Genomic DNA, 26,499 nt, shown 5'->3' with positions numbered 1-26,499 from the left:
ACACAAACCTAAAGCGATAATATTATGTTGCTATATAAAAACCAGAGCTCCCTACTCAATACGCAAGTCAAGTTTAAGTTCTTTTCATTCTTTCCCTAAGTATTGTTGGCTACATAAGCAAAATGACAAGCATAGGGAAACTGGGGCAATGGCCTTTACTTGTAACTGCTTTGGCAATTTGCTTTATAGCCAGCGCTGTTGTTGCTGATTACTCTTATGGGTATGCTTCTCCCTCACCTTCTTATAACTCTAAGAAGTATTACAAATCACCATCTCCGCCCAAGTACCTAGTACCTACTCCTTACTATAAGTCACCTGCTATTGCAAAACACTATTACAAGTCACCAGCTCCCGCAAAATACTATAAATCTCCAGCTCTCGCAAAATATTATAAGTCGTCAGCTCCCGTAAAATACTACAAGTCGCCAGCTCCTTCGAAGAACTACTACAACTCGCCATCACCTGCAAAGTACTACAAAGCGCCAGCTCCCGCAAAATACTACAAGTCGCCAGCTCCCGCAAAATATTACAAGTCGCCAGCTCCCGCAAAATACTACAAGGCGCCAATTCCCACAAAATACTACAAATTGCCAGCTCCCGCAAAATACTACAAGTCGCCAGCTCCTTCAAAGAACTACTACAAGTCGTTAGCTCCTTCAAAGAACTACTACAAGTCGCCATCACCAGCAAAGTACTACAAATCGCCTACTCCCTCTAAATATTATAAGTCACCGCCACCACCAAAATATTACAAGTCCCCAATTTACTATAAATCTCCACCACCACCAACTTATTATGAGAAATCACCTTCGTATTACAAGTCACCTCCACCTCCTCCAACATACTATGAGCAATCACCTAAGTCACCTCCACCCCAACCAAAATACTACGAGCAATCACAATCTTCTTACAAATCTCCTCCACCTCCACCAAAATATTATGAGCAACCATCGCCATACAACTCTCCACCACCACCACCAAAATACTATGAGCAATCACCAATCAATTATAAGTCTCCATCTCCACCGTACTACAAAGAATCTACACTTTCTTACAAATCTCCTCCACTTCCATCAAAATACTACGAGCAATCACCTATAACTTACAACTTACCATCTCTGCCAAAGACTTATGAAAAATTGCCATCATACTACTCACCTCCACCACCAACGAACTACTATAAGCAAACTCCTATCTATGCCTCACCTCCACCACCTGCAAAATACGAGCAATCTGCCACCTATGTTTCACCTCCCCCAGCAACCTACTACTAATATTAATCAAACCATTCACTTCAATCAATTTCGCCATTTCCTTGATTTTTAGATCCTTTTCATCCTCCTATTTGGAGGATTTCTATTTTCTCTCCCAAAATCTTATGTGTGCTTACCCAAAGGGTCGGCTTCTGTTGCTGTGTGCTCATTTTAATTTATAATTTGCATTATTTGATATTCAAGTAAGATCCTTGAGATCTCAAACAGTAGTTTGGCTCATTGTATCAATTAAGCTCCTTTCGGTGTAATCTCTTGAGAATTGTACTTTAATTGGTTGATAGTATTTTCTTCTTTATTACTACTATAGTTTGTTCTAATCGGGCTATTTTTTTCTTGGTCTATAAGTATATCTCCTGCAAAAATTTCATGAACTGAAGAAGTTATGTATCGGCCTAATCAAATTAATTTCAATACTTACTCAATGAGCGCGTTTAACCAGAACTAATTCTTTCTTATAGAATTCCAAGAAATTAACTGGAGAGAGTTCTAATCAAGTTTTAAGTCTAATTCTGATGAAAAGTTTCTGTCGGAATTGAATCAAAATTAAATGATATACATTTTTGGACTTTGATTCTTTACTAGTTCTGTGTAATAATTACTGTACCAATGTGTCGTTGAGGTTCGGCAACTGAGCTGCCCTATTTCCACTGTTGATTTACTACCTTAATTAGTAGGGTGTCTTGACTATTTAAAGGTTCTTAATTAAGTTTTCATTTTCCAAATTCTATAAGTTCTACTCTCTTCGGTCCATAATAACTGACTTTTTGGTATGCCGAAACTCATATGGTAGGTTAGGTGATGGTCAACAGCTTAGACAGAAAATGCTGAAAACCGACTGTAAAAGCTCTTTTATTTGATGATTATTCTTGATAGCTCTTACTATCTCACATATTAGAACTGTAAAACCCTCCATATAAAATCAAGAAAGCCCATGCTCCAATTTCTCCATCTCTTTCTTGAAATCAACCATTGCTTCTTCTTCCAAATACAACAAAACTTTGAATCCATCTTTCTTTCCTTTACTAGCAGAAGAATAAGGCAAGAAAAAACGAGGCTCAATACTCCCAACTAAGTGCCTAGAAAGTGGAAAAACAGTCACAGGACCACCCCATCCAAAATCAACTGTGGCATGTCCCAAATGTCTCCAATCAGTGAATCCACTCACTCTACTACCTGCAGACGGGGATCAAGACTTTAGTTAATGAATGTAACGGAATCCAGTATTTTCGACATCAGATATAGATAATAAAGTACTAAAATTTCTACAAGGGATATTAGCACTTTTGGCCCCTTAGTTATTGGTAAATGGTGTAATGGCTAATAATTAATTTGTGAAGATTCCCGAGCATAGGGATCAAAAGTGCACATTTCTATTGTTTGAAAGTTAAAATGTGCTTAGTCAACTATCGCAAGAACCAAAATACGAATTCGTTAATACTTGAGGGACTAAAAACGCAAATTTCTCAAACAAATATTAAGTTATGAACTTATAATTTCAACTTAGGACAATAAATTTAGTGCTAAATTACCTGCTGTGATTCCTTCATGATAATGAAGCTCCTGGAAATCGATGAAGGATCGAACGTACTCATCGGTCGTGTTATATTTACTGTTCTTGATTGAATCTGCAGTTTTATACAATGGTTGATCCAACAGGTCTTTTGCAAGGAGTTGAACATACATTGGGACACAACCATTGCCCCAATAGCCACGAGGTAATTGTGGTTTTGTTATTCTTCTTATATTTGTTGCTGTTATTCCCGCCAACAACTGTTGCACATATATATAGCAGCCAGTGTTGAAGAAGATCAATCGTCCACCCTCCATGGTGGAGCAAGCATTAGCTTGTTTGTGGAGTAAGCACATTCATGGTAGGAAGAGCATTAGGCGGCTGCCAAATGGTCAATACACGAATTGGAAAATATCTGTTACAAATGCGGATAATCTTACGTTAATATTTACTATTAACAAATAAATTTGGTCCAAAAAATTAATCAATCAATCATTTGACCAAATCCGAATACGAATCCGAAGCCGAAGCCGAAGCCGAAGCCGAAGCCGAAGCCGTAGCCGTAGCCGTAGCCGAAGCCGAAGCCGAGCGAGCGACGACGACGACGGCGCGAGGCTTGCTTTCTTCTTAACTCTTTAAGAGCTACAAGAAGAGCAATTATATATATACCCACCAAAAATCTTTTCCTCTTCCAATATGGGACAATGTCTTATTGTCAAGAGGAAACTTAAAATTTTACTCAAAATTTTATTTTTCCTCCATTTCCCATTCACCCTCATTTTAAGACTATTTCATCTTAAAAACAAAAAACTCAACAATCCCCCACATGAATGGGGAATGGCTATATCACGGAAGTATACATGAAAAAATAACTGTGTGATTTGCAAGCAAGGATTAATCGCATCTGGATAAGTAAGTTTCCCTTTGAACTTTCCGTAGTAAACTTATGTCGGATATACTCGGTCAATCGGTAGATTTGATATCTTTGAACCGTCGATCTTTGGTGTATACCTAGACAACCATAAGTCACACAATCAACCCTTAACTGTCTTTGGTTCTCATTGTTGTGTTCGTTTCAGCCATGAACACCGCCTGGTTTCATAAGTGCGTAGAGAACTGGCCTTACAAAGTTCTCCTTGAAGCGGCTAACACTTTACACTTACATAGGTGATTCCTAAACGTGTCATCCTGTAGATACACTATTTGATATACCCCGTATCAAATTTAGAAATCATTAAAAAGCCTTAATGTTTTATCATTGGTACTGAACATTGTCTCATCACGAGAATGGACTAAAATTTTATTTGACAATGTTGAACCGTCATTAATGACTTTGTTTGATCTCTTTGAACCTAGATCTTGGGATCTCCAGTCTTCTAGGTAGAGTTACCGCCACAATGACTTGTTCTCGGCCATAGCCCCATTCCCCTTGATGATTTCTCAACTACCTCTCTAGTTAGGCCTTTTGTAAGTGGATCCGACATATTATCACTTGACTTTACATAGTTAATTGTGATAATTCCTCTAGAGAGTAATTGCCTAACGGTTTTATGTCTTCGTCGTATATGACGAGATTTACCGTTATACATAACGCTCCCAGCCCTTCCAATTGTCGCTTGACTATCAAAATGTATGCATATTGGTGCCAACAGTTTGGGCCAAAATGGAATGTCTTCCAAGAAATTCCAGAGCCATTCAGCTTCTTCACCGGCTTTATCTAAGGCTATGAATTCAGCCTCCATTGTAGAGCGGGCAATACATATTTGTTTGGACGACTTCCAAGATACCGCTCCTCCACCAATAGTGAATACATATCCACTCGTGGACTTAGAATCAGTTGAACCGGTGATTCAATTTGCATCACAGTATCCCTCAATCACTGCAGGGAATTTACTGTAGTGCAATTCAAAGTTCTGGGTATGTTCTAAATATCCCAAAACTCGTTTCATTGCCATCCAATGCGATTGGCCTGGATTGCTCATATATCGACTCAGTTTACTTATAGCACAAGCTATATCTGGTCGTGTACAATTCATGATATACATTAAGCATCCCAACACACGAGCATAATTCAATTGTGATATGCTTTGGCCTTTGTTCTTTGCTAATGCAAGATTCACGTCAATTGGAGTCTTTACAACTTTAAAGCCCAAGTGCTTGAATTTTTCAAGTACTGTCTTAATATAATGAGATTGTGACAATGCCAGACCTTGAGGAGTCTTATGGATCTTAATTCCCAGAATTAAATCAGCAACTCCCAAGTCTTTCATATCAAACTTGCTATTGAGCATACGCTTAGTAGCATTTATGTTGGCAATGTCATTACTCATTATCAACATATCATCCACATATAGGCAAACAATGACTATGTGATTTGGAATATTTTTAATGGACATACATTTATCACATTCATTTATCTTAAAACCATTTGACAATATTGTTTGGTCAAATTTCGCATGCCATTGTTTGGGTGCTTGTTTTAGTCTGTAAAGAGACTTAACAAGTCTACATACCTTCTTTTCTTTACCTGGAACCACAAACCCTTCAGGTTGTTCCATGTAAATTTCTTCCTCTAACTCTCCATTTAAGAAGGCCGTCTTAACATCCATTTGATGAATTTCAAGACCATACACTGCAGCTAATGCTACTAACATCCGTATGGACGTAATTCTTGTAACTGGAGAGTATGTATCAAAGTAGTCTAGACCTTCTCGTTGTCTATACCCTTTGACTACGAGCCTTACCTTGAATTTATCAATAGTGCCATCATCTTTGATTTTTCTCTTAAAAATCCATTTAGAACCCAAAGGTTTATTTCCAGGAGGAAGATCAATCAATTCCCATGTATGGTTGTTCAATATGGATTCTATTTCACTATTGACTGCCTCTTTCCAAAATAATAATTCCGAAGAAGTCATAGCTTCTTTAAATGTTTGAGGCTCGTTCTCCAATAAGAAAGTCACAAAATCTGGTCCAAATGAAGTAGACGTTCTTTGACGTTTACTACGTCTTGGATCCTCCTGATTACATGTACTTTTTTTTGTTTCTTCCCGAGGTCGTTTAGATTCTTCACCAAACGACTCACATTCCTTTTTATACGGATATATATTTTCAAAGAACTCAGCATTATCTGATTCTATAACCGTATTATTATGAATGTCAGGATTTTCTGATTTATGAACCAGAAATCGATATGCTTTACTATTTGTCGCATATCCTATGAAAACACAATCAACGGTTTTCGGTCATATCTTTACCCTTTTGGGTTTAGGAACTTGTACTTTTGCCAAACACCTCCACACTTTAAAATAATTCAAGTTGGGCTTCCTTCCTTTCTATTTTTCATATGGAATGGATTGTGTTTTGCTATGGGGCACTCGATTTAATATTCAATTAGCCGTAAGAATGGCTTCCCCCCACAAGTTCTGTGGCAAACAAGAACTTATCAACAACGTATTCATCATCTCCTTTAATGTGCGATTCTTTCTTTCCGCAATCCCATTAGATTGGGGCGTGTAAGGGGCTGTTGTTTGATGAATAATTCCATATTCTAAACATATTTCTTCAAAAGGAGATTCATATTCACCACCCCTATCACTTCTTATCATTTTTACTTTCTTGTTAAGTTGCGTTTCAACTTTATTTTTGTATTGCCTGAATGCGTCTATTGCTTTATCTTTACTATTCAGTAAGTAAACATAGCAATATCGAGTACCATCGTCAATAAAAATTATGAAATACTTCTTTCCACCGCGAGATGGTATTGACTTCATGTCACAAATATCTTAGTGAATTAAGTCTAAAGGATTTGAATTCCTTTCAACTAACTTATAAGGATGTTTAACATACTTAGATTCCACATATGTTTGACATTTTGATTTTTCGCATTCAAACTTGGGCAGTACTTCCAAGTTAATCATTTTTCGCAAGGTTTTATAATTGACATGACCTAAATGTACATGCCATAAATCATTTGACTCAAGTAAGTAAGAAGAAGCTGAAATATTATTATTATTTTCCACAACCATTACATTCAGATTGAAAAGGCCCTCGGTGAGGTAACTTTTTCCTACAAATATTTCATTCTTACTAATGACAACCTTGTTGGACACAAAAATACACTTAAAACCGTGCTTAACAAGAAGTCCAGTAGAGACTAAATTCTTTCTCATTTCGAAAACATGAAGTACATTGTTCAAAGTCATGACCTTGCTAGAAGTCATTTTCAGAAATATCTTCCCATATCCTTCAACTTTTGCTGTTGAAGCATTTCCCATATAAACTGTCTCTCCGGGTCCAGCAGGAGCATAAGTAGCAAAAACTTCTCTAACTGCACAAACATGGTGAGTGGCTCCTGAATCAAACCACCACAGTTTAGGATTTCCCACCAAGTTACATTCAGAAAGCATGGCACACAAGTTATCAACATCATCATGGTTTACTACCATATTTGCTTGATCCCTTTTCTTGTCTTTCTTCGGAGCACGACACTCCGTAGATTTGTGTCCGGTTTCCCACAGTTGTAGCAGTTTCCACTGAACCGCTTCTTGCTTGGGTTGTATTTCGGATCAGAAGCCTTCTTCCTCTTTTTGTTATCTTCAACAATATTTGCTCCCATTATTGTTGAATTTCCATGGCCTCTCCTTTCAGCAGCTTTATTGTCCTCTTCGATTCTCAACTGAACAATGAGATCTTCAAGGGACATTTCCTTTCGTTTGTGTTTCAAATAATTTTTGAAGTCCTTCCACAACGGAGGTAATTTCTCAATCATTGCTGCTACTTGGAATGCTTCGTTGATGACAAGACGTTCAGCAAGTAGATCATGAATAATCACTTGCAATTTCTGGACTTGGGTAATAACAGATTTGCTATCTAACATTTTGTAGTCCAAAAATTTTGCGGCAACGAATTTCTTCATCCCGGCATCTTCAGTTTTATATTTCTTTTCAAGCGCATTCCACAATTCTTTTGACATCTCCACGCTACTGTATACATTATACAGATTATCATCCAGTCCGCTAAGAATATAATTCTTGCATAAAAAATCAGAATGCTTCCACGCTTCAATCACGAGAAAGCGTTCATTCTCTGGAGTTTTATCTGGCAGATCAGGAACATCTTCCTTGATGAACTTCTGTAGACATAACGTAGTTAAGTAGAAGAACATCTTCTGCTGCCAGTGCTTGAAATCAATCCCGAAAAATTTTTCGGATTTTTTTGCCGGTGCCAACGCAGGTGTTTGGCTTGTCGATGCGTTGGCAGTCACCATCGGAACAGCTTGGTTTTCGCTTTCAGTCATTTTTTTTTTTTTGAAAAAGAATGACACAAACAAACGTTTAATACACGTTTTCAAACTGGAATAAAAATCACGTAGATTTTAATCTCCAACAAAACGCCACGAAGGCTTTACTCTCCAAAACGGGAGTACACAAAACCACAAAGGTTTTAGTTTGCAGAATAATAAGAATAACACAAATACAAAAATAAATATTAAATTTCTTAAGATTGTTATTCCCGCCAATATTGCTGTATTTGTAAATAATAATTCTGCAAAATATAAGTTAGCGTAATGAAACAGTAATTAATTCGAGCCCACTGAATTCACAGTATTTCCTTAAGGAATTTAATCCCCTCCTAGTACCCAAGGTAATGAATTATTTCCTCTCAGGATAGAACGAATCACACACTGGTGTAGCGGTACTTCAAACCCCAGTGTTTTAGCGAACACAAAGTTCGGTAGCAAATCACACTTACAATTACTTTGTTTGAAGTTAAAACAATGCAGAACGAAGGAGTAGAAATTCAGAAAATCGTATGAAAATGCTGAGAAGAAGGAATGCAATGTATAGCCAAATCTGTTGAGCGATTTCAGGATTTCAGTTTGTGTGTTGAGTGTTGATCTTCAACAACTGCTGCACATATATATAGCAGCCAGTGTTGAAGAAGACCAATCGTCCACCCTCCATGGTGGAGCAAGCATTAGCTTGTTTGTGGAGCAAGTACATTCATGTTTGTGGAGCAAGCACATTCATGGTGGGAAGCATTAGGCGGCTGCCAAATGGTCAATACACGGATTGAAAAATATCCGTTACAAATACGGATAATCTTACGTTAATATTTATTATTAACAAATAAATTTGGTCCAAAAAATTAATCAATCAATTGACCAAAGCCGAAGCCGAAGCCGAAGCCGAAGCCGAGCGAGCGACGACGACGACGGCGCGAGGCTTGCTTTCTTCTTAACTCTTTAAGAGCTACAAGAAGAGCAATTATATATATACCCACCAAAAATCTTTTCCTCTTCCAATATGGGACAATGTCTTATTGTCAAGAGGAAAAAACTTAAAATTTTACTCAAAATTTCATTTTCCCTCCATTTCCCATTCACCCTCATTTTAAGACTATTTCATCTTAAAAACAAAAAACTCAACAGTTGCATATGCAAATTTCACCGTCTCTTCACCTGAGATTTTAGTAGTCTTTACCCTGTTTCACACTTTGAGAAATTAGTCCCTAACAGAATGATAAATAAATTAGCCAAAATTAAAGATAGTTTCAATTTATATATGTGGCATCGTTCGTATTGCGGTTAAAGAAAAACTGGTTTACAACAACAACATATCCAATGTAGTCCCACAAGTGGGGTATGTGGAGGGTAGAGTGTACACAGACCTTACCCTTGCATTTGAAAAGACAAAGAGGCTGTTTTCGGAATACCCTCGGCTAAGGAAAAACAGAATTATAAAAGAATTAGCAAAACTTAAAGATAATTTCAATTTATATATGTGGCATAGTTCATATTGCGATCACAGAAAAACTGGTTTACAACAATACCAATAACAACAAACCCAATATAATCTCATATATGGGGTCTTGGAAGGGTTAGCGTACACAGACCTAAACCTTACCTTATAAAGATAAAGAGGTTGTTTCCGAGAGACTCTCAACTTAAGAAATAGTAGAGATAAGATAAAGCAACAAAGAAAAACTAGTTTGACGCTCGAAATTTGAATGGTTCCGATATAGAGGGAGTATTAAACAAGTCAATTTTTTATGGGTAGGATATACCTTGCACGCCATATGAAAGCTCCCAAGGCTTCAAAAGTAGTATAATTTGAACCGGACTGCTCATGAAGAAACCACTTAAGCCGGTCCAACCACTCATCCTTCACTTTAAAACACTCTCGAACCGCCGGTTTAGCCGATTCCACATATGGCAAAGAGTTTTTATCCAAATTAAGAAACTCATGAAACGGGAACTCAACTCGGGGCGGGTTCCTGGGTCCAAGCAAACTCGACCGGTCCCAAACCGGTTCAAACTTTAGCTGGCTCGTCTGGGACGAACCAGCTCCGCCATCGCATTGAAAAAAAGGGTCGCCCCGAGTCCATCACATAATGAGTGATGTATCGCGGCTCCAAGAACCCACCCGCCACACTTGAACCGGGTCACTTGTAGAATAAAGGGTCGGATCAAAGAATCTTCCTCTCTCGGGTCGGGTACTAACTTCTCGACGAACTTTTCCTCCGGGTCATCAAGGTAGTTAATTTCACTCAAGGAACAATCCACCGTGGCGCGTCTCACTAGGACTCCACTGCCAGCGTGGCAGTGGAGCTCCAGACGGTTGTCCGTGTCACGACGGACGAGGCTGCCAGTGTAGTGGTAGTAGCGAACGAGGGCGGCGGAGAGGAAGGAAGTGAGAACTTGAAACGGGTCGGGTTGTGTTCGGGCTTGGTTTTCCGGGTCATCGACGTAGACCCGAAGGTATCGAAATGTGACATGGAGGTTTATGTCAGTGTCTAGGTGAGAAAGAGAGAGGACGTGATCGTCGGCGAAAGGAGGTGTTGATGGGAGAATTATGGTTGTTTCCTTAATGTTAACGTCCATTTTTGCGGTGGTTGACGACGGCAGACACGGAGGAGAATGGTGGTGGGAGAATAATGGTCTCCTTATAGTCATCTTGTTTATAGAGTTTGAAAAATTGGTAGGTAGCAAAAAGTGGAAAGAAGCACGTTGTTGATGTGTTTTTTTTTTTTTTTTTTTTGGTTGGAAATGGCTTGTTGATGGTTTTAAGTTTGACTTATTATATTTTACTTTAACTATGCAACAAAATTTTAAAATAGATGCCTAAATAGTTAGGAGAAAATAAGGCTTTAAGTCCAAATACAGACAAACCATGGAGCACAAATTTTAACCATTTAAAGTGAAATGTCAAGAAAAAATATTTGCTCGCACCATATGTTTACATCGACAACATTTGCTCGAATTCCTATTTTACATTTGCTTCATTTCTTTTATTCGGAATAAAAATAGCTTGTATAGTCTAGTAAAATCGGTAACTAGCTCTTCGCTGCACCTAGCGAGAGAGAAAAGGAAGAAACAGAAAAATCCCATTTGGATGTATCTATTACCATATATCATACCTATGTAAGGAGTAAAAACTTACCCTCATCGGTAATTTAGACTTTGCTTAAGTTTTTAACTTTTTACTTAAGTTCTTAAGTTTTTACTGTATGTAAGGCGGGGAAACTTTGCAGTCCAATGAGGTCTTCAAATTTGTAAGGACTAAAAGAGAGTTGGAATCAAAATTTGATAGTTAAAGGTACGTCAAGACCATTAAAGAAAGAGTTTAAAGTATTGTGCATTGATAGTGCATAATTTCTTCAAACTATTAATTTAAGTTGATTTGTAATAACCGATAGTTGTTGTATGCATTGATAGTGCATACTCTAATTTTCTTAGACTATTAATTTAAGTTGATCTATAATAACAGATAGTTGCTATGCTAACGTCCTCTAAGCCATAAGAATTTGGTAGAAATAAAGTATCGTTGATTAAAGTTTTTAAAGTGGTTTATAAAGATTTTTAGGTTCAAATTAAATCTGCCAATTGTTTAAGGTTTAGGACAGTTTAGGTTATTTGCTCTGATACTTAGGTTCTTTCATGGTGTCTTAGGAAGCAAAACACTACTCCCTCCGGTCCATTTTATTTGATTTTTGGCTTTTTTTGTGGTAAAAAATATTTGATTTTTTCAGATTTCAAGAGTGAATTATTTTTTTCCGTAATTACCTTTGGAGTAAATAGTGTTGGAATATATGTTATATTTATCTTTCAATGCAATTGAAGTCATCCATCTCCTATTGGGGTTTCACTTCTCTAGTAGCTCACGTACTACTTGTTATAAAACCTAATGATCATTTTATCATGTGTTATACTACTTGATATAAAATCCGATGATCATTTCATCTCCTTCAATTCATGTTAATTATTTTTGTAAGATAATAATGGAGAGGCAATATGAGAGAGATGATCAAGATCTACTCCATGAATTTTAAATTAGAAGACTCAATCAAAACAGTTCAAGAGTAATCTATGAACAGTAAAATTGAAGACTCATTCGAAAAGATTGAAAACTTAATAGATAAGCTTGATGATTCGATGAACAATGCAATTAAAAACTCAATCAAGAGAGTTGACTCCCCAAAGAATGTTGAAGATTCAATGAGTTCTGCCGGTTGCTTCGAGTTTTGCCAGTTGCTTTGTTTACTGGAAGTTGCTAATCATCACATTCCAAATCCAAAATGACATTATGTAAAATAAAAAAAAATGTGAAAAGATAGTAAATGTTAATATAGTATTTCATTGCTAATTAATGTTAAAAGCTGCATTTCTTAATATGTATAAAAATAACTAAAAAATCAAATAAAATGAACCGAATGAAGTAGTAATGTTGGTCATGATCACAAGTATTAAAATATATATTATTCTTTCTCCAATGATGTATGTCATACCCCTTTTATACCACAAAAAAGATATGTATTATGAATTGTTGTGGGTTAAAGAGTTTTTTCAATTAAAGTGACAAATTTGAATAGAGATTATTTTATTTACAGAATCGTCACTTGGAATTGGTTTTTGGGTATTCCAAGTCACCTTTTATTTGAATCCCTAGTCAAAGGAAGGTTTGACTCTATCATTATTGGTCTGCAAAAACAAAGTCCGGGTAAGAAATTCTGTTGACCGGGGAGAAGGTGTAAGGCATTCCCCGAGTCCCGTGGTTCTAACACGGTCGCTTTATTGACTACAACTTGGCTTGAATTAATTTTAAATAAACTGTGATTTATTGGTTTTCATATTTTATCTATCCGCTTTTATATTAAAATATTGAATCATCTTTGAAACGAATCATGTGTGTGAATCCATTTTGTTTATTGTGCCAAAATCATGTCACGTGTACGTGTACGCAATTAATAGCATTTTTATTATATTTAAGGTTGTTTCGCCCAAAGTTGCGCGAACGTATACATAATCACGATGATTCAATTAATTAAGAATACACCTAAAACATTCTAGCGCATTCATGATTTGTTTCTTTCCTAAGTTTGAGATTATTGTGAAGGCCATGAATTATGGAATTACTCGTGCAAGAAGTGTATGATTTTAGATATTTTAATAAATAAACCATCATATACCAATACCCTACAACCCAACAATTGAAGCCCAAACTCATTAGGGTCCAAATCTTCCCAACTTTAAAGCAAGTTTGAATACCATATTTCCAAAAATATGATTAAGCATATAGCATTTATGGACTAGCTTACATTATTATTTATAAAGTTTAAAGGCAAATAAATAAAATCACATGAAATAAGATAAAAAGAACAGAGGGAAGAATAAACCTTTAATACAAAATTTCCAATTAAATGAGTCCCCAAGAACAGGTACAATAACTCAAACGAACGTCGAACAAGCATAAGCGACGAATAACATCAAACCTAGTGAACGGAGCTCCAACAGAATCCTCGACCTTAACTATTAACTCCACTATTTTGGCGTGTAAAAAGCATGTTATGAAGTATTTTTGTTGGGTTTTGGGTGATGACTTGCTGGATTTTTCGAAAGAAAGACGAAGAAAGAATGATACGAGTAGAAATTCCCTTAGCGTAGAAGAAGAAAAACAATTTCTCTCAATTCCCTCCTCCCTTCTTATTTTTTTCTCTTTCTCCTTTTCTGCTCACATTTCTCTTCTATTTATAGAAAAAATTTTAAATTTTTTTTCAGATTTGTTTTTATTATTTTATTATTTTTTAATTAAAAATAATTTCCACTTCCTATTTTTCTTCTTTTTATGAAAAACAAATTCCCCACTTTCCTTTACTTTTATTTTTTAATTTCTCACTTTTTTACTTTTATTATATTTAAATTTTCACTTTTTTTACTTTCCTTTTTTTTATTTTTCAATTATTTTACTTTTCTTTTTTTTAATTTTCACTTTCTTTTACTTTGTTTTTAAAAAACTTCAGCTACCTTTACTTTTATTTTTTAATTCCAACTTTTTTTTACTTTTTATTTTTTTAAATTTCCACATTCTTTTACTTTTTTTTTATTTTTAATTTTCCACTTTCTTTTACTTTTTTATTAAACAATTTTTGCCTACTTTTACTTTTACTTTTTAATTCCATACGTTTAATTTTTTTATTATTTTATTCCCATCCGAAAATTAAACAAAATCGGTTTTTTAATTTATTTTATTTTAAAATAAAGATAAAAAAAATAAAAATAATACTAATCGTAATAATTGACCTTTTAAATTATTTTTATTTTTTACCATATATAAAAAAAATATAATAAAGCTAAAAATATATATATTAAATTTCTAAAAATATTTACATAGTAGAAGGTGATAAAAATTTAAATATATTAAAAAATTAGGTGCTCACAATGTATTTCTTATTCTTATATTTGGTTAAAGAATGAGACCTTCTAGAGCTCTTTAATCACTTTTTTACTAGAGCAATCTGTATCATTTTTTTAACCTCTTTTTTATTTATTTTTATATGCCGTAGTTTATGGGGCAAAAAAGAAGAAGACGACAGCCGTGGATTTTCACATATTGCGTAATGCGGATTTTATGGGTCTTAGTACATTGAATGGAATGGTTTTAAATTGACTGAACTTGAGTGAGGAGTGGAAAAATTCTGTTAAAAATCAAACACTCTATTACCAAGAACCCAACGTCAACAATAATATACCCAGTATAATTTTGCATAGTGGGATTTGAGTATGGTAATATGTAACTATACATCTATTTTGTGGAGGTAGAAAAGTTATTTTCAATAGATCCCCAGCTCAAGAAAAATATAAGCACCACAGTGATAAAAAAGAAATACGGTAGCATAGAAGATATGAAAAGGAGGCAATAAAAACAGTTAGATAATTAAATTACCAAAACCAAATAAATAATAAGTAGTAATAGAAATTACTAGAACTTCGACTCTAACAAAAACAAGACTCTAGACTTACTACGCCTCCTAAGAGGTCTAGCAGTCGTTGCAAATATAAGCCGGTTTATAAGTTCGGAGTCGAATCCCACAGGGAATTAACCTATTATTACCAACCACTAGTTTCGCAAGAATTCAAGTAACCAACCTTCAAAAATATTAAATATCGATTTGAGTGTTTACTAACTAAGATAAGAGTAAGTAAAATGCAGTAATTTATACTAATAGAGCAAACGTTGTAGACAAGATTTGAAAAAGTCTAGGGTTATAATTTTTCCTATTGTCGGAATCTCCTCCGCTACGTTTCATATAAATTCGCCTAAGTATTCTCTATCGATCGTGATTCCTTTGGGTGTCGTAACTCTCTCTCGAACAACTACCACAATTTACTAGACATATTCTCTCGAACTACGCTAGCTTGCACTAATTCACCGCTCACTACGATCACACCAATGTTTCATTATCTTTAATCCCGCCTTTAAAACCTCCGTATTGATCTCTCAAATACGTTGGGTGTGGTGTTGTTCAACGACTACCTAAATGAGTACTCTCTCTTGAGTAATACACACTAAATAGGCACACTTAATTGAGATCTCTTCAATTAACAATAACAACAATATAGTTGAACAAGTAGAGAAAGATCAACGACAAATTTATATTAAACATAGTGAACAAATCATCCTCCAATAGGTTCCATCAAACACTAGATGGGAAGATTTAGCTACTCATAACCATACTAACAATCATGATAATAACTGAAAGTATTAAAATATAGATTAAGGAAGAATGGAAGAGAAAAACTGTTGTGATTCATTGCTTCTACGTGTTCCCATAGCCTCTTTCCTCTCCAATAATGTCTAACCCCTAAGAAATAGATTTAGAACTCCTTTTATACATGTTGGGGGAATGTAGGGTCGAAACTACCAAGGCCTAGCCGAATTAGGACAAAATCCGCCCTTCGTCGTCTCACTTGGCGCCTGACGCCAACCAGGACACCGAAATTTTTCCACTTCTGTGCTATTCTGCCATTGGCGTTTTGGTTGGTGCCAGCTAGGCACCAAAATCATACTCCCTCCAAATTTTTCTGTTTTTACTTCACTTTGCATGCAAGCTTGCCAAATCACTTCAAATTGACTCCTACACATATAAACACCATTATTAAGCTCGAGTCACAAATATTTACACCAATGTTAACAAGATTGAGGTATAATGCAAGGCAAATTACATGCAAAAATATGGATTTTTAGCCTAACATCATCACCCCACACTTAAGCTCTTGCTCGTCCTCGAGAAGCCTAAAACCTTGCTAACCAAACAATGCACGCAAGATATCATACAATAGAGGAACCTTTGGCAATTCAACACACTACACTTATGACCATGATTGATATCGACAATTTAGCTCTTGCATATGCATTCATACCTTTCCCAACTTTCACATGCCGAAATATTAGTGACCAATTAAAAACACTCAAACAACCTGCTCATAACCACCCAACCTCAAAGACCGACTCATCGCCAATCAGCACTCTGAACCTGTGCACTCACCCAATAAGAGATGTTTAATAACGTTACTTATCCGTCATGGAATCATGTGCCTCACCAAAGAGTAAGATGGTATTTCATTCACTCCTTCAAATATGCATTCGAATATAATTTAAGGACATCACATATATGAACAAAGAACCACTCACTCTCACAAAGAAATTCATGTGCATTCCATGGTTGTACCATAGGCTTGCCCGTAGTGTATATCTCCACTAATCTAAGCTCGTAAAGTCTAAGATCGATTAGGTCTTTACGGGTTGTAATGTAGGCTAAGGGACAGGTAGGATATATTTTTGGGTATAGTGACTCACCCTCCTAAGCACTTTAATACACTACACTTAACTTTCCACTACCCACTTTTCATGACCAATTCAAGTAATGCTACGAAACCATATACAACTTGGCCCTTTTTCTTTAAGCACAACTCTGCATTCACTAGCCCGGATCACGATGAATAGGAGGTGTATTTTCTATATATATGTTTTCTCTTCTTCTTTTTCTCCAACACTCTCCCTAAATTTAGGTTGCCTCGCCAATGATCATTCGAACATGCGTGTACTTTTTTGTCCTATTCTATGGTTCTACTCAAAAGCTACCCCAATTCTCACCTTACTCTTCTAGTGACTTACGTGCTTACGAAGAAGGTTCAACAAAAATTTACTTAAAGAACAAAGTGGAACTCGACTTGTAATGTGGGTGCCAAATAAAAAGCTTATAGGCTCAAATGGGCTATCTAAGGATAATTATTTTATATTTATGGTGGCATAATAGCTCAATAGACAATCAAAGAAACGCCTACATCATCTCCTAGACTCACAAAGCTTACTTATTTCGCTTCGACTAACACATAGGGCAAGTTTTAAACAAACACATGATAGCACCGAATGTACTTAACATCTCACATCACACAATGCACATGACCCCAATCGGTACGGTTCCATTCCAACTCTCAAGTTTAGGCAAGTAATCACAAAGTGGAGAAGTATTAAGCAATAAAGAACTACATGAACAATGAGATCAGGTAACTGAGAGAAGGCGTCGCAGACAGGCGATTTAATCTTTTACGACATATTTTTCATTAAAACATGTTAGGAAGATAATTTGCACGCTATGGTCTAACAATGCTAGCATCAAACAGGTCAAAAGGCCTATAGGACACTCAATTTATTTTTCTTCCATGTGTTTCCTAAAAAATCAAAAATATGTAAAAAAAAAAAATTAAAAAAAATATCCGGTTCAAGTTACATCCCTTGGAAAAGAACCGATAGCAAAAAAAAAATCAAGGGGGATTATTATCTAACTACGACTAACTAAAAATAAAAATAAAAATATTTTTAAATTTTTTTATTGGACCTTAATCCCTCAAGAAAGCTGTCCAAGAGATCCATCGTCAGGAAAAGTCCAAACTTTTTTTTTCTAAATTAAACTACCAAACTAATTCTAATATACTACATTACTACTTCTATTAACTACGCAATTAAAATCAAGAAGCTAGAATCTAAAACTACGAAGTTACATTACTACTAGGTACTAACATACTACTACTACTCATCAAAGGAAATTCTCCACCCCACTCTTAAAAAGTGCAGTGTCCCCAATGCACATACAACAAAAATATAAAGCATGAGGGTGGCTAGAACGAACTCTTTGGCTAAGCGGGCCCATTCGGGTCGTAGTCGGAGCCATCTCCATCTGAGTCCTTATCTACCAATCTACACGCTTGCCCCGATCTAGAGACCGCGAACCACCTGATGTGATGTCCTCCGCAGAGCTCACAATGACTAAAGGCCCACAACTTCCTCACCAGCCTCGCCCCAATCAGGAGATGGTGGAATAGTGTTCCTATCCTCAAAAGAGTGGAGCGGGTTGCCCGGTGACAATCCCAAAAGCTTCTTGGTCGACCCTAATAGTGGACAATCCTGGTTTAGCTTTTGCTTTTTCTGCCTCTGTCAACCTCACCTTTTGCAAAAGCAGGCTCACCATACAATACATACAGGTTGTCATCCCGTTCTTACCTGGCCGCAGCACTCAAGTTTGGACCATTCTCCGGCGGTATCGCCGAGATATCTAGAAACTCAGTCGGAGCCGGCACAATCTCATCAGCTTCCTCATAAACTGGCACCTCCCGCTGCAGCAACATCTGTGTCAACAGGTTCCCATAGAAAAATCTCCTAGAGTCATTCAGAAATCCAGTACGAATCATCTCATCAAGCATGAACTAACCAATATTGACAGGTTCCCCGTCATCAGAAAATAGATCAAACAAACCCTCGCTCTCGTGCAATCTGAAGAATGCTCATCTGGCATAATACGAGCAAGAACAAAGTTATGTCAGACCTTAGATATTCTGTTGAAGTCAGTCCGGCACATGTCCATAAGGGTGTAATTTCGTTGTGAATGAATCCACTTTGCCATCAAGTTCACCCCACGTAATGTCTGACGGATGGCTGGGTAATCCGGACTGCGCACGAACTTTTGAAAAATTCACGGATCATGATTTAGAGCCCCCAAAAACTCACAAAGCGCTTGACCTTGCAAGTTGATCCCCACACCTCGCACATCGGCTTCATTTTTCTTACAATTCCAATTAGCATATAATTCTCTCACCATGCTCAAATTAGCTAGCCCGGGCATTCTAACTAACGGTCCAGCTTCAACTCCTTTATCCGGTTTAAACGGTAGGAAAATGATGCTCCAAATCTGTGGTGTTGATGACTATCTCTGAGATATACTGCTCGTATGGTACAAAGGAGTGGTACCAACTTCTTGCATCCTCTCTATATAGCTGAAGGGCTGGACGAGGCACACAAGGCTGCCTTGCTGAAGGCTCCGCCACTTGCTTTCCTTTTCCCGATTCGCATGAAGCAACCTCACTTTATTTTCGCTTCTTTGTGGATGGAGCAGTTGTAGAAGGCTTTTTCGTTGCCTTTGCCTTTTGCAAACCTTCACAAGAAATTCGTACTGACACATGTGAACAACGAATGTCGCATTAGTGAAAACTTCAAAGATCCTCGATAGACAAAAGGTAGGGTTGGGGTGACCCCACATTTAAAATTCAAGCAATGCTTCGAGTACTCAAGACTTCCTCCTAGCAACCAACAACATCCACATATAGCATATAACGGCAACACATACAACACAAAGCATCGTACTACACTCAGACCCTTAAAATAGATTGATCAGAGCATTCTTTGCCCCGAGTCGCTACCCACGTAATTATGATACACTACAATTCAATGAAACACCTAAAAGAGAAAAGAAATAATACAATACATGACAAGTGCACACAGATAGGCTCACACATACGACCTTCGTGCACGACATCACTCTCTAATACCCCCACACTCACACCTTAGTGCCAACAAACAATGCTCGACTACTCAGACTTTGCCAGCCATCAATAATGTTCTTTAAATAATTTCATTGAACACTTGGTGAGCAACACTTTCATTCAAGCCTTTCAAACCATTGGACAAGTGACATACCCTCCCAAATTAAATGAGGTGGTGGGACTTTGAGTTATCCACCCCTAGTCAATTAACAACGCCAATATAACATATTATTCAATATACACTTGCCAACACTCTACTCTATGAGAAGTTGGGGGAGAAAGAGGGGGATGAGAAAACACGCAATAATACCAAATCAAGAATTAATTAAAAAAAAATAAGAGAAGACAACAATAAAAAAAATGAAAATAAGAGAATAAGAAGAAGAAGAAATACTCACCTTATGCTTGATAGAAGAAGAAGAAGCGAGTGGGGGAAGGGGGGAAGAGAACTGGCGTGGGGGGATTTGGGGTTTAGGGTGTGACGGTTCGGGTTGGTTTTTATGTTAGAAAGTGGTGTTTTAATATTATTATTAGGTGGGGAGATGGGTTTGGGTCGGGTTGGGGGTAACAGAGGTAGGGGGACTTACCTGGGCATTTTCATCCGCGTCTGACACTGAATAGGGCAGCTGTGCATTTTTTTGATTCTTCCTTTGTTGTTTTCATCGGTTCCTGGCGCCCAACTGGGCGCTGAACTATTTTTTTTTTTGTTGACTAAATGACAACTAAACGAAAACAAGAAAATTGGATTGCCTCCCAACAAGCGCTTAATTTAACTTCACGGCACGACGCAGTCAATCGGACTCACAATTCACTCAACACTTGAGGCTCCTTCAAATGAATCACCGATACCAGTTTTTACTCATCCATGCCAAAGTGATGTTTCAATATTTGCCCATTGACTCTAAACTTGTTCGTTCCATCCTCAGATTCAATTTCTATAACTCCACTTGAGAATACTTGCACAACTCTAAATGGTCCTGACTATCTAGACTTCAGCTTACCCGAAAATAATTTCAATCTTAAGTTGTACAACAAGACTGAAAATTCTTTCTTGAATATGTTTATCGTGCATCATCTTAATCCTTTCTTTCTACATCCTAGTGCTTTCAAACGCATGGTAACGAAACTCATCAAGTTCATGCAGCTCTGTGACTCTACTCGTACCAGCAACCTCCAAGTAAAGATTTAATTTTCTTAACGCCCAAGATGCTCTATGCTCTAACTCCACCGATAAGTGACACGCTTTTCTAAATACCAATTTATACGGTGACATACCAATCGGAGTTTTGAATGCAGTGCGGTAGGCCCATAGTGCATCATCCAATTTTTTCGCCCAGTCAGTCCGAGTAGCATTTACAGTTTTGGTCAAAATACTCTTGATTTCTATGTTTGACACCTCCACTTGCCCCCTTGTTTGGGGGTGAATACGGAGTGGCAACCTTATGATGAACACCATATTTCTCCAACAACTTTGTAAAGGCTCGGTTGCAGAAGTGGGTGCCTCCATCACTGATAATCGCTCTTGGAGTGCCAAATCGGGTGAAGATATTTTTTCTTAGAAAACCAATAACTCCCTTTGCATCATTTGTTGGGAGTGCCACGACTTCTATCCATTTCGAGACATAGTCCACAGCTATCAGTATGTACTTGTTGCCATATGAGTTGACAAATGGTCCCATAAAATCGATTCCCCATACATCAAATACTTTTACCTCTTGAATCGGGTTCATGGGCATATCATGTCGATGGGAAATATTTCCCATCCGTTGGCACTCTGCACAGCTCTTTACCCAAAAGTGTGCATCTTTAAACTAAGTCGGCCAATAAAAGCCCGACTTCAGCACTTTAGCAGCTATCCTGACTCCACCAAAATGGCCTCCATAAGGCGAAGCATGATATGCCTGCAAAACAGAAGCTTGGTATATCTCGGAAATACATCTCCGGATCATGTTATCAATACAAATCCTAATCAAATATGGTTCATCCCAAAAATACATGCGACAATCACGAAAGAACTTTATCTTCTGCACAAAGGACAAGTCATATGGAACAATACCGCTCGCCAGGTAGCTTGCGATATCTGCATACCATGGCGCTACGACAAGTCTTGTGGCCAACAGTTGTTCATTCGATAAGGTTTCCACGATCTCTTCTATATCAACCTTCTTCTCCGCTCCTTTCAGCCTGGATAAGTGATTCGCCACTTGGTTCTCTATTCCCTTTCGGTCATGGATTTCAAGGTCAAATTCTTGTAGTAGGATCACCCATCGAATCAGGCGCGGCTTTGAATCCTTCTTCTCAATTAGGTACCTGATAGCAGCATGGTCAGTATAAACAATTACCTTCGAGCCTATCGGGTATGACCAGAATTTATCAAATGCGAACACCACTGCTAAAATTTTCTTCTCGGTCACTGTGTAGTTTAGTTAGGCCCCACTTAGGGTTCTACTTACATAATAAATTGGGTGCATGACTTTCTCCTTTCATTTTCCCAACACTACTCCCACATCATAATCGTTTGCATTGCATATCAGCTCAAATTGTTACTACCAGTCGGGTGCAACTATGATAGGTGCAGACACCGGCCTCTTCTTCAATTCCTCAAAAGCTACCTTGCAGTCATTAGAAAACACAAAAGGGTGATCTTTTTCAAGCAATTTACACAAGGGGTTAGCAATCTTAGAAAAATCTTTTATAAACCGCTTGTAGAAACCTGCGTGACCAAGGAAACTTCTTATTGCCTTGATGGAAGTGGGTGGTGGAAACTTCTCTATTACATCAACCTTAGCACGATCCACCTCAATGCCCTAACTTGACACTATGTGTCCCAAGACTATACCTTTCTGTACCATAAAATGGCATTTTTCCTATTTTAGCACCAAATTAGTCTCCATACATCTCTTCAGCAGTATTTTTCAGATTCCTAAAGTAGTCATCGAACGAGTTTCCCACCACTGAGAAATCATTCATAAAAACTTCCATTTATGTCATCTACCATATCTGTGAAGATGTCCATCATGCACCTTTGAAATATGGCGGGTGCATTACATATGCCAAACGACATTCTCCGAAAAGCGTAGATGTCATATGGACAGGTGAATGGTGTTTTCTCTCTATCCTCCGGGGCAATAGAGATCTTTTTATACCCCGAGTATCCATCCAAGAAGCAAAAGTGAGACCTCCCTTCCAATCTATCTAACATCTAATCAATGAACGGCAGGGGAAAAAGGTCTTTTCAGGTGGCCTTGTTCAATCTTCTGTAGTCCATACAAATGTTTCATCCCGTGACTGTACTTGTTGAAATCAACTCGTTGTTCTCATTTTGCACCACAGTCATTCCACTTTTCTTTGGCACACATTGAACTGGGCTAACCCAGTTATTGTTAGAGATGGAAAAAATGATTCCCGCATCTAACCACTTGATCACCTCCTTCTTCACTACTTCTTTCGTATTGGGGTTCAACCTTCTTGGATGTTCTCTGGAAGGTCTGTGCCCATCTTCCAGTAGAATCTTATGCATACATAAGTTCGGGCTGATACCCTTAATATCTGCAATGGTCTAACCGATTCTAGTCTTTCACTCTATTAACACCTGCAAAAATTGTTCTACCTGCACATCTAACAAACCAGATGAGATAATAACTGGTAAAGTCGATTTAGGTCCCAAGAAAGCATACCTGAGGTGAGATGGTAGCGGTTTCAGTTCCAATTGTGGTGGCTCTTCTATCAATGGCTTAGTTGGAGGGGTCCTTCTTTCTTCTAAGTATAAAAACTCGAATTTGAGCTCTTTTTTCCAGTACCCTTGGCCTTCAAGAGCCAACACCCACTCCGCCAAGTCCTCACCATTTACCTCTTCTAAATTCATGAGGAAGACTATTAGAGGGTCTTTTGCATTAAGTGCCTCATCAGCTTCCTCCATGATCACATCCACAGCTTCTATCAAAGAGCAATTTGCAAACTCACTGGGTCGCCGCATGGAATTTTGCACATTAAATGTTATTTCTTCATTATTTAGCCTCATTTTTAGCTCCCTAGTTTCACAATCAATCAGAGCTCTTCCTGTGTCCAAGAACGGCCTTCCCAAAATTATGGAAATCTCCTCATCAACCTGGCAGTCCAAAATGACAAAATCTGCCGGAAACACAAACTTTCCAACTTGCACAAGTACATCGTCAAGTATACCTGATGGCCTTTTCATCATTCGGTCAGCTATCTGTAGTAACATGGATGTGGGACTTGCTCTTCCAATGCCTAACATTTTATAGATAGCCAATGGCATCAGATTTATGCTCGCCCTCAAATCACACAATGCTTTGGCTAATGTATAGCTACCTATGGTGCATGGAATCATGAAGCTTCCAGGGTCAAATAGCTTCTCCGCTATAGGTCTTGTCATAACAGCACTACAGGTCTGAGTCAATGTCACAGTTGCTAAGTCTTGAAAGTCGAACTTACGAGACATCAAGTCCTTCATCATTTTTGCATAACTGGGCATCTCCCTCAAAGCATCAATCAGAGGAATGTTTACCTGAATTTGCTTCAATATTTACATGAATATTTTGTACTGCTCATCCTTATAATATTTATCCAACCTTTGTAGGAAGGGTGCTAGAGGTCGCTTCCTTCATGTGACTTGAGTTAGATCCTTCCCCGGCACTATTTCTGATGCCTGCTCTTGCACTTTCTCAGTCTTTCTTGCAACCTCTTTTTCTTTACTTGGTTCCTCTTGTGCATGTTGTGTTGTTACCTCTATTAACCCTGTTGAATTATCCAGCTCAATTGGTACTGGCACAAGTATCTCAGTTTGTCAGCTTTTGCAAGCAATTTCTTGCTCTAGATCAAGATCTCAACCATTTCCTAGACTCACTGCCATAAGCTACTTCGGGCCCTGCTCTTTCAGATTGACATGTGTGTTTGCAGGTAAATTTCCTTGGGGACGATTATGCAGAGCCATATATATCTGCCCCAATTGAATCTCAATGCCTTTTATCACTGAGTCATGTGCTTCCTCCTTCTCTTGAATTTTTTCATTGGACCCAATCAGTTGTTGCAGCATTCCTTCAATTTCAGACAACCCATCATCTTATCTCACTATCTGTTGTTGTTGAGGCTGTTGATAAGCAAGCTGATAATTTTGTTGATTGTATCCATGTTGCCTTTGGTAAGGCACGACTTGACCATGTAGTCGCATAACTCCAAAATTGTTGTTGTTATTGTACTGCTGTTGTGCTGGTCTATACTGTTGATTCTGCTGCCCCCAATTCTAACCACCTTGCCTCTGGCCCCCATAGTTGCCCACATAGTTCATATTCTCCTGAAAGTTCTGGTTGTCACTTTCACCACTCCACGAGCACACATATGGTTGGTTAATGCATGGTGTACATAAGCCCTCATTAGTCGTGTCAACTATGTGTACCTGCTTCTGGCATGATTCGTCAATCTTCTTGGTGAGGATACTCATTTGTGTCATCAGAGTGGCCATATTCTCGACTATGGAGTTGTTTGGGTCAAAAGCTACTGAGTGAACTACAGGGGTGATTGTAGTGTCTCTTGTAATCCATCCTGTGTTTTGAGCCATTTTATCTAGCAGGACCTTATACTCTCTAAATGATTTGCTAAAAAATGCTCCACCTGCTAAAGCATCAATGTTGGCCTTCAAGCTATCTGCCAATCCCATGTAAAACCTTTGTCCCAACATCTGATTTGGAATGCCATGATGTGGACATTTAACCAGCATACCTTTGAACTTCTCCCATGTTTCTTGTAGTGTTTCAGTTGGTTTCTGCCTGAAGCTCAGTATCTCATCAACTTGCTTGGTAGTCTTATTGGGTGGGTAGAACATATTCAAAAACTACTTGATTAATTCCTCCCAAGTAGTGATGGAGTTTATGGGGAGCAAATTAAGACAAGTCTGAGCATCTCCAGTCACTGAGAATGGAAACAATAATAATCTGATTGCTTTCGGTGTCACATTCGGTTACTTTTGAGTGACACAAATTGACAAAAGATTTTTCAGATGCTGTTGTGGATCTTCAATGTAAGACCCGGAGAACAGTCCCTTGTTCTGCAACAGATGTAACATGTTGTTTGTTATTTGAAAAGACTCCGCTTGTATCTGAGGGACTACAATTGCGGTTGCCAGATTTTCAGTGGTGGGTTGTGCCCAATCATACAAGGCCGCTTCTGGCACAAGAGGTGCCACACCCTAGTTTTTCGGGTCATTCACATTGTTTCGGTTGTTCTGGTCGTCTATGACGTCCCCCATTTCTAGTTCGATCTGTTCTGTTAGGTTTTGTTGTCGTTTGTCCTTCTTGTTTGCACGATTTAATGTCTTGAAAGCTTTCTCAAGATCCGAAAATGCTTAAAAGAATTCACCAGTTCTTGAGTAGTTTCTAGGCATGCATCTGTAACACACAAGACTAAAAATGTAAGAATTTCAATATAATGAATTTAAAATGACAAAAATTGACTAAACTTAGAATCCTAGCAATTTTTCTAGCTGTAATTAATAACACTGTTAATTCCCCGGCAATGGTGCCAAAATTTAATCACGTCTA

The 26,499-nt window shown here is 37.7% G+C and overlaps 1 protein-coding gene, 1 non-coding gene and 1 pseudogene across 2 annotated transcripts; 2 read left to right on the top strand and 1 right to left on the bottom strand.

Annotated features, from left to right (window-relative positions):
* Positions 1–79: 79 nt before the first annotated feature.
* On the top strand, positions 80–1,575 carry LOC104085680 (extensin-1-like). Its single transcript, XM_009589772.2, has one exon. It carries the CDS (start codon positions 123–125, stop codon positions 1,272–1,274), a length of 1,152 nt encoding a protein of 383 aa, XP_009588067.2. The 5' UTR covers positions 80–122; the 3' UTR covers positions 1,275–1,575.
* Positions 1,576–2,181: 606 nt separating this feature from the next.
* Positions 2,182–11,000, bottom strand: LOC104085678 (tetrahydroanabasine acetyltransferase-like; annotated as a pseudogene).
* A 14,650-nt stretch (positions 11,001–25,650) lies between these two features.
* Positions 25,651–25,757, top strand: LOC117274070 (small nucleolar RNA R71). Its single transcript, XR_004504134.1, has one exon. It is a non-coding gene; the product is annotated as a small nucleolar RNA R71 (small nucleolar RNA).
* The last annotated feature ends 742 nt before the right edge of the window (positions 25,758–26,499 follow it).

Source organism: Nicotiana tomentosiformis, chromosome 11, assembly GCF_000390325.3.
Source record: "Nicotiana tomentosiformis chromosome 11, ASM39032v3, whole genome shotgun sequence".
NCBI classification, from domain to species: Eukaryota; Viridiplantae; Streptophyta; class Magnoliopsida; order Solanales; family Solanaceae; genus Nicotiana; species Nicotiana tomentosiformis.
Note: the sequence above shows the minus strand (reverse complement) of the source record. Positions and strands in the feature narration are given on the sequence as shown.

Bases quoted from the DNA above. Each gene is read 5' to 3' on its own strand.
- LOC104085680 (XM_009589772.2), top strand. From the start codon at position 123: ATGACAAGCATAGGGAAACTGGGGCAATGGCCTTTACTTGTAACTGCT.